This window comes from Nilaparvata lugens, chromosome 10 (assembly GCF_014356525.2).
Source record: "Nilaparvata lugens isolate BPH chromosome 10, ASM1435652v1, whole genome shotgun sequence".
Taxonomy (NCBI): Eukaryota; Metazoa; Arthropoda; class Insecta; order Hemiptera; family Delphacidae; genus Nilaparvata; species Nilaparvata lugens.
The window spans coordinates 35,712,151-35,722,213 of record NC_052513.1 but is presented as its reverse complement, the minus strand read 5'-3'; the positions used below and the strand labels follow the sequence as shown (position 1 = coordinate 35,722,213).

Genomic DNA, 10,063 nt, shown 5'->3' with positions numbered 1-10,063 from the left:
CTACACAAATCGTGGAAAATATGTTATACTAACAATATTTGAAGCGAGCCGGGACGACGTCATGTCGAGCTGTATGGGCGAGAGGTTTGGCGGCCGAAAGCCGAACTTGGCGACGGTCCACTCGACGTAGACGGCAGACCCTATGCCCAACACATCCGACAGGGTGTTGCCTAGGGCGGCCGCCGCCATGGTCGACAGAGTGATCACCGAGCCCAGCGACATGTCGATGTAATCACCCTAGGCGCACGGAACAGAAACAAAAGTATTTCGATTATTTACGCCAGAATTTAGTAGCAGAAACCAATCAACAAATTCAATTCAATTCAACACAAATACTTGATAAGAATCAAAATACAAAACAATACAATAAAAAGGCTTCATGGTGGAGTGTGCTGAATATAGTCTGTGCAAACCTTAGTTTGCAGCATTGCTCCTATGGAGTACAGCGCTGCCAGATCTCACAGAATCCAGAGAGCCTATAAGCTAATTATGTGAGAGAAAGAGCGAAGATGAGAACATAGGCCGTTTTGATAGAATCAGTATAAAAACGGCAACAGTGTGCTCCTATTGTTATATTGAAATAACATTGACCATAAAGCCTCTTGCTGCAAATTAAGGTTTGTACGGACTATAGAATAAAAGGAGGAAAAATACCAAGCCAACTGTGGTTTCCCACGTAATAGACTGTCCCAGTCCCTGGGTCGATTTGTCCCTTTCACAGCATCAAGAAGCTACTATGCGTAGCAATAACATTTGATCATCCAGTTGATTTGTATCCAGCTAAGTTAACTAGCCAGCTTGCCGTAATTTTATAACCTATACTATAATAAATGAAAGAACTGGCTCATACACGAACGGGATAGGAAAATTATGTTTGAAACGTCATCATGTCTCAACTACTCAACTCATTAACTTGTAATTTTTCATATAGATTCTTAATTAACCGAGGATGGTAATAGAGCTATTTTCAATTCTTCAAAATTTCATTACGTCAAGTTTCTAATTGGACCCTTGCAGAGCAGGGGTTACCTGCTAGATAGGAATAAAGCAGTCAGGCATGCACAGTTGGCTTCCTTCTACCTCAGCCCTCCTCTGCACCGAACTACTACAGATCAGTCCACTACTTTAGCTTTGATCCTGGATCTAAATTGATCTCTCTTGAAGCCAAAGTTAATAGAGTTACCTATCACCAAAGTTGATGGAGTTGTTTTCTACCTTAGCATGATTTAATCTTTATCCACTAGCCTACATGATTATCAAATTTTAACTTTCTTTATCAGATTCATACTTCTTTAGAATTAATTTAAGAGTTAAAAGCAAATCTTAGTAAAGATATGTTGATCAATAAACCCTAATATTCCGTCTTTACAACTAATTTATTTTCGTACATAATCTAACACACATTCATTATTGCTCAATGACATGTGAAATCTTATTAAACTGAAAGTTTATTATTAGAATGATTAAAATAAGATTGAAGTTTGAGGATTTACTCACACAAATAATCATAAAGAAGTTGTCCAAAAACCCAAAGCCAATGAACGGACATGCGTTGTGAATGCCAACTGCAAAAAGCAACATGTTATTACACACAATAAAACACAGAAGGTGAAAGAAAAACCTAGTTAAGGAATATACAATAATAAGTAGTAATACAATAAAACAGAGAAGGCACAAACATTTTAATTACTGAATATACAATGAATGCAGTATTATTGTTTCCTCAATACAATTAAATTTTAGAAAGGATTATTTCAGAATATGCAATAAGTATTATTGATTTCTCCTTACAAAAATATTTTGACTAGAATAATTCTTTAGAATTGAAACTGGAGAAACCCAATTTTAATTTTTGAATGTAGCTGTAATAATAAGAAAATTCTAGATGAGCATCAAGACGATTCAACTTTATTTTATTTATAAAAGAATTATTCAAAGCATCATAAGAATTTGCTCTTATCAGACCACTTATTCAATGTCCCACTAATATAAATAATTGTTGGTGACAAAAAGATTTATAACTGAGATAAAAGCCTTGGAAATTGAAACGTATTTGAACGATAAGACAACAATTTCACAGAGTGATTATTTTTAAACTTGAATTTTTTGTTGACAAGTAGTGAGGGATATGAAATGTCTTAATTACTCTGGGTACATAATTGGTTAGTAAATTATTTCAAATTTCAATAGTATCAAATTAAGAGATAAAAAATGTGATAACATTAGTAGTGTGAATAAATAAATATTTACCTCTTATGAGTTCTGGTGTGGTTGGTTTAGGAACAGTCGCAGCTGCAAAACAAGGAAACAAAGAATAAAATAAAATATTGAATAAGAGATAGAATAAATTACGAAAAACTAGCTATAAAGCACAAAATAAATTTTATAGAATGATAATAATTGTTACTTGCCAGACTGAAATCAACAATTATTCACATAACAAAAATTTTGCATGAAAAGAACTACTAAGAGACATCATGTATAATATATTATGACATATAATTCAAAATATATGATTATTAATATAATGGTTGATTTTTCCTTAAATGAGAAATTCAGGCAACTTTGACTTGTCTGCTTTTTCTCCAGCAGATGATGAGAATACACATGGGATAAGCTCTGCACACACTCATAGATTTTTGTAGCTTCACGTATCCTCATAGATTCACGATATTTTGCCGTCCTAATGAATTCTATCAGATTAAACTTAACTTGACAAACATCATTCTGTTTAATCTAATAGAATTTATAAGGACAGCAAAATATCATACAAACAAAAATCTATGTGTGTGCAGCTAGCCTTACGCTGGGATAAATTTACTTGTCTGCTTTTTCCCTACCAAACGATGTGAAAACACATGGGTTACAGGAATTTAACTTGACTTGTATGCTTTTTCCCTATTATAAAATAAAGATTTCTACTTATACTGTAATGGAAAAAACCTTATAACTTCAGTAATAAGAAAGATTGACTTATATTATTATGAACAAACGTAGATCTCGATTTCGTTAATATGTTAGGCCGAAAAACGCATTTTGGCCATTTTGCGACTTATATGCTCATGTCCTGGCACCCTAGATATAATAAAATCAGTACCACAAGAAGTAATGAATGAACTATTCCCACTTCCTACTGGTTCTAATAGTTTGTTGAAAATATTAATTTTATATTTAAAAATATCTAAGCCACACTTGTCATGCAGTGTATTAGGTCTGTAAATGAATGAAGTTGATGTGTACAGCATCTTATATCTCTATGGTACCTTTCATTTTGACACCTGAAATGACCTGATGGGTCAAAATATGCTACATTTGTAATAAGTAGATAAGTAACCATAGAGAAACAATAGCGTAAGTAGATATCCCATGATATAGGGCGTTTATGTCGCAACTTTTACTGTTATCTCAAGTCGATTACTATCGATTATTGTAGATTTTTACTGTTCTGTTGGAGTGAGAGTGGATGAACGGCACAATATGAGAGACTACCAGCGTCACACACCTTTTTGGGAAAGAAATAAGTGGACTATCGGCTTGAGATAACAGTAAAAGTTGCGACATAAACACCCTATATCATGGGATATCTACTCAAGCTATTGTTTCTCTATGGTAAAACGGTACAGTACCATTTATTTAGAAAATAATCGATTGAACCGAATTGTGGATAACTTGGTCAACATTTTCCATGCATTTTTCAACAAAATAACTCAGGAAATTCTACAGAAAACTAAAAATGGTCAAAAACTGCAATGATTGTCATTAAAACTCTTACGATTCTCCTCTGATAAGTAGTTGAAGGACGTCATACAAGAGCAGCATGTAAAATATTCAACAAATCTTTAATCTGAATTAATAAAATATGTAGCTCATCCGTACAACCATAGATAAAGCAAACATAATAAGCTATATTTCTTGTCTCTGGTACAACATAGAACTAATTATAAACTAGTCCCAGTTATAAATGCACCCATGTCACATTAATTTACATCATTTTTCAACTCCGAAAATGTCAATCGTTCAATTGCGTTTAGCAATCTATTGAAATGGAATTAATTCTGTAAAGAACGAGTTGATGAAGAATTTCTTCAAATCAGTTATTGCTCGAAGTAAGTAACCTATGTGAAGTTCTTCTGCCCTTCTATTCTCCTACCAAATCTCCGAAAGCAAGAGACAAGCTAAGGCCCGACTGCACAAAAGCCGGTTAAATTTTAACCGTAATTAATTTTACGATAACCTATCAGAGAAGGCTTTTTTTGGAAAGACGGCTTCTCTGACTGGTTTTCGTAGAATTAATCACGATTAAAATTAAACCGACTTTTGTGCAACCGGCACTAACATGCTGTGAATCATGGCTGTAACGAGCATCTGCATCATACAGGTTATTACTCATACAAGTCAACAGAGAGGTTCAGATTTGCATTCACACAACACAAACACACGTCACTGTGTATATAGAAAGCTGTGCACTCGAGTCACCGCACTTCACTATCTAGTATCCACAGAGAAACCATCATAATTATATGAAATGCACGCTATGGAATCATCAGCCCAAAGAGTTCAGAGATTTGAAAATTGAAATAACGATACTAGAAAAAACTGGGTGATTTCTTAAGAGACAAACCAATATAAACCTGTATTATTCAAGAATCTTGAAAATACGGTAACATTTATAAAAATTAATATCTTTCAAGACATAGCATATTTATTATGTAGGTATGACATCGCTATTGTTGAAGAATAAGTAATAAGTAATTTTCCTATCTAAAACTACTACTGTAATAAAAATCTAGACATAGTGGCTTGAATTATAAGTGCCGGTTAAAGTTTAATCGTGATTAATTCCACGAGAACTAATCAGAGAAGCTGTCTTATAAAAAAGGTCTTCTCTGATTGGTTTTCGTGAAATTAATCACAGTTAAAATTTAATTTAACCGGCTGTTGTGCAACCGGCACTTATAATTCAAGCCACTATGTCTAGATTTTTATTACAGTAGTAGTTTTAGATAGGAAAATTACTTATTACTTATTCTTCAACAATAGCGATGTACTAAACTAAACTAAACTAATGCAGTCCGTCACAACTTTTTGTTTTCAACCATATTATTTGTTGATATAATTTTTTTTCAATTCATAACGGAATCTTTACGAATTTGATTTTTTATTTTGTCTATCTTACCGTATTTCCTCAGTAACCAATCCTCAGGCACTGTACAGTAGGAGCCTGTTGGGTCTACATCACCTAGTCTAGGTAAGCTGGTTGGCCGGCCGAATTTCGATCTCCAACGAAATGCAGCTAGCTGTCCTGTACAAACATAAATCGTTTTTATTTTATAATAATTCTTGTTAATAACTTTTATAATGATTTCTTAAAAGTTTATAATATCTTGACTCGAACTATGGACTAAATATGCAGTAATAAAATAGTTCAATACCAAACTCTTGAACTCCATACATAGGTTAGATTATTTCAGTACAAATTGAACTTAGGTACTTCAAGCATAGAATTTTTTGAACATTGGCCAATTCCAATTAGGAATTTTATCCTGCACTTTCAGTTCACAGTTTTAAAATAAAATTATGATTATGTCTATGAACTGTGATATTAAAATAACCTACTACTGGGTGCGGCAGGAAGGGTGGATGTTTTCAGAACAGATAGTATTCTGATTTGGGTAGTCGGATTGGGCCAGCTGAAGTGAACATGTGTTCGGTAGATCATACCATTTTTTCTAGTCATTGTTTAATCGGCATCATGGATTCGTGGAATGTGCAACATCGTGTGTTTACTTACGACAGTTTTGTGCGTAATAATGAGAGTATCATTACAGTTCAGCGCGAGTTTCGTCGTCATTTCAATCTTGCGAGAAATGAAAATGCACCCACTCGTAACACCATTTTACGTTGGGTAAAATAATTTCGTTCAGTAGGAACAGTAATGAATAAACGACCACCAGGGGCTCATCGCACTGTACGCACTCCACAAAATGTGGAAAGAGTTCGGCAAGCCATACTCCGTAGTCCTAATCGATCTGCTAGGAGACATTCTTCTGAACTGAACATCAGTGATCGGTCAGTAAGGCGTATTTTACATAAAGATCTAGGATTTCATCCCTATAAAATGGCCATGGTTCAGCAATTGAATCCTGGCGATTATGTAAAGCGGCTGAATTTTGCTCGAGAAATGAAGGCCATATTTGACCAAAATGAAAACATCATTTTGTTTACGACAGATGAAGCACATTTTCATTTGAATGGTACCGTTAATCAGCAGAACTATCGTTATTGGTCAGATGAAAATCCAAAATTAATGCATGAGAGACCATTACACAGTCCCAAGGTGACAGTTTGGTGTGCTGTGAGCAGTATATTTGTTATTGGTCCATACTTTTTTGAAGACGACAACGGGACCACTGTAACTGTAACCTCAGAACGTTATAGACAGATGTTCACTGAATTCTTCCTTCCTGAATTAAGAAGGAAACGTATTCCTATCGGGCAAGTATGGTTTCAGCAGGACGGGGCGACAGCTCACACAGCAAGAAATTCAATGGAAGCAATTCGGGCTGTTTTTCGTGGTCGCATCATTTCTCGGTTTGGTGACATTGATTGGCCTCCTCGTTCTCCAGACCTGTCCATGTGCGACTACTTCTTGTGGGGTTTCCTGAAGTCACGTGTTTACCAGCATAAACCACGTACACTTCAAGAACTAAAGGGAGCAATTCGTGAGGAAGTCGAACAATTGGCAGGGCAATGTTAGAAAGAGTACAATCCAACTTCCGAGAGCGGCTTGTAAAGTGCATTGCTGAAAACGGCCGTCACCTGTCAGATATTGTTTTCAAACATTAATTTTCTAAAATTGTAAAATAATGTGAATATTGTTCTGTAAATAAATGTTTTTTTTATGCATAGGTAACGACATATTACTTTTTTGAAAACCGTTCATCCTTTCTGCCGCACCTTGTATGATACACACAATACTGAAGCAAATATTTTTATAACATACTCAACAAATTGGTGGATAACCTACAATCTATTTCTCTAATGAAAATACTGTGAACATGACAGATAAATTCTGTGATAAGCTGAATGTAAAAGATTAGTGTTTCCATAAATGATATTCAGTTCAATTTCATTTATCATGTTATGCATCCTATATAATACAATATTAATAAAGGGCATAAACATCACATCATAAATACATTACAAATGTCACCACAATGTACATGTAATATAGTCTAAATAATTAAAAACAAAAAGAAGTTGTTAATAACTTATAACTTGGAAGTTATGACTTAGTGTTGCTACAAATTAGTGTCATATCAACTTATATTAACAAACGAATTCAAAAGAGCAAAAAAAGGAACAATTCCGGAAGAAAAAACAGTCAGTACCCTTGCAAAATATGTAGATTTCTGGTTAAAGATGATGACAGGGCAGTTGCCTGTGATTGGATGACAACCAATGGTACCACATCAAGTGTGTTGGAATAACCGACGACCATATGATACGATAATATGAAGAATCTGAGAAATCTAACAATGGCTTTGTGACGATTGCGACTTGCAATAGAGAAGCCTTGCATGGCTCAGGTAACTTGAACCTATTTAAAACAATAGCAAACGAGGACAACAATAACCCTTGGCAATTATCGTTTTAAAAGGTTGTGCAATTTCAAATATCTCGGCTCTGTCATAACAGTCGACAATAATATTGAGTCTGACATAAAAGCAAAACTAGCTGCTGAAAAAAGATGCTTAAAATTATGCTCTGATCCAATATATGAGATCCAAACCCCTGTCCAGGAAATTAAAAATACAAATATATGAAACAGTAATGAAGCCAGTTGTGTTATATGGAGTAGACACATGGTTTTTAACAAAGAAGGATAAAGATCTATTAAATATTTGGGAGCGAAAGGTTTTGAGAGGGATATTTGGCCCAGTATATGTTAATGGTTAATGGCGAATACGAACAAATCAAGAGCTGCGTGATTTGAACCAGAAATGGCAAATTGTCGACGAGATAAAAGTGAGTTTATTTGAGTTGGCTGGGACACGTTGAGAGGATGAGTGAGAGGAAGAGTTGTAAAAAGGGTCTTCAGAAACAACCCAGATGGGAGAAGGCTGAGAGGACGTCCGCGAAAGCTTTGGCTGGAGGATGTGGAGGATGATATTAGGAAGGAGGGTGTCAGAGGATGGAGACGTATGGCTGCCGATAGAGACGAATGGAGAAGCTTTTTGAAGGAGGTCAAGGCTCTGAATGAGCTGTAGCGCCAAGGAGTAAGTAAGAAATGAAAAAAATGACAAAACCAATCAATACAAACAGACAGCAGGGAGACAAAGCACAGATATTGATGCAATTTTGGGAGTATTAATGGAAGATAAATATCGGTATCGGACCTAAAAATTTAACTAGCAGCGACAAAGGTAGAAAATAGCAGACTTTCGGACGCATTTGCACGTAAGACTGATGTAATTTACAAACTGGAGAATATAATTTATGAATTTATACAGGGATACAGTACACCAACTTGGATTCAAGAAGAGACTTGGCACAGTTACAGCGATCTCAGAATTATGTAATAACATAAGCAAGTTCTGGGAGAAAAGTAAAACTGTCTCAAGTCTATTTATTGACCTCCAGGAGGCCTTTGACACCCTTTACCTTGGCCTGCACAAACGGAAACTGAAGATGTTGAACATCAAAGATAGAGCCCTGCATTGGCTGGAAGACTATCTTTCAAATCAAAAACAATATGTTGAGATAACCCATCAAAAGCAAAACATCATTATAAGCTACAAATCCTCATGATAGACATGACTGTAACACCAGGAATAGAACCAACATTGATCACCAGCAGCACAGACTTAGTAAATTCAGCAAATCGTCTGCCTATTCAGGGGCCAGACTCTTCAACCTTCTGCCAAAGGAGCTCAAGACAATACAGAACAACGGTATCTTTGCCACAAATCTAAAAACTACCCAACTATGAGGCCCTGCTATACCTTGGCAAAATACATAGATGACCACACATACCAACAACGCAAACCATGAATCCCCATTGATTGGAAAGAAAATCTGACAATTCCCGGGTCAATGACCATGGAGAAAACTACAAGTAGGTAAGTAACAAGTTTTAAAAAAGCAAACAGAGCAGAATTTTTTTCCGTTAATTTGTTAAAATAACACAAGAATGGATCTGCACAAGGACATTATTGGTTTCTCTCTGGTGTTCCACTGACGAGTGACGACCCAGTCTGGTGTATTGTGTGAGCCATGATGATACACTTTAAACATGAATTCTTTAATACATTTTAAACCGCAATTCAACTAATCAATGCATTGCTTTTTTAAAAAAAGATAAAATTAACTTAATGCTAGTTTATATTTTGTTATAAGTTTTGAAACATACCTTTGTACTCTGCCTTCAAGTCTTCCGATTGGAATTCTTGAAGAACGGTCATCAATGCATCTCTCTCATCTGTCGTCAATTTCATCACCAATGCATGCGCGTTTTCCTTCGTCAATGGAGGCACAGTTTCGGCCGGATCTGATTCATCTACAATTTTATTACTAGTTGTAGCAGTAGACAATGTGTAAGAAAACTTGGCGTCACTAACTGAACTGAATTTATCATGTTTTACCGTTGTTGTAATTTTTAGATTTCTGGAGAGATGTGAGTAACCAGCTTTTGATAGTTTTAGTGGATGGAATTTAGTAAATGGTGAAACATTCCTATTTAGAACACTCTTTTTGGAAAGAGTTGAATCGATCAACTTTACAGAAGTTAAAAGACGCACACAGTTTTTTCCACACATCATTGCTAATTGTTGATACTTCACTACATTAAAAGCTGTTGAATAACCTTTACTGAATAAAGGATACAAACTTCAAAACATCAATAAAATTGAAACGAAAACAGAAGAGGATAGTCAGTCACTGTGTTTGCTTGAAGAAATGTGGGATGAAGTAATTTAGTATTATTTAGAGGTTAGACATCTGTTTGGAATTCACAAATGATTGCATTTTGCATCATATGATTGAAATAACGGATGACATCATA

General features: G+C 35.2%; 1 protein-coding gene across 1 annotated transcript; it reads right to left on the bottom strand.

Moving 5' to 3' along the window:
- Nucleotides 1-10,007, bottom strand: LOC111064413. Its single transcript, XM_039436002.1, has 6 exons — nucleotides 9,413-10,007; nucleotides 5,177-5,302; nucleotides 3,773-3,781; nucleotides 2,251-2,292; nucleotides 1,498-1,565; nucleotides 1-237 (listed from the first exon to the last, which is right to left on the bottom strand). The coding sequence occupies exons 1-6, from the start codon at nucleotides 9,819-9,821 to the stop codon at nucleotides 1-3; spliced, it is 891 nt and encodes a 296-aa protein (XP_039291936.1). The 5' UTR covers nucleotides 9,822-10,007.
- Between the last annotated feature and the right edge of the window lie 56 nt (nucleotides 10,008-10,063).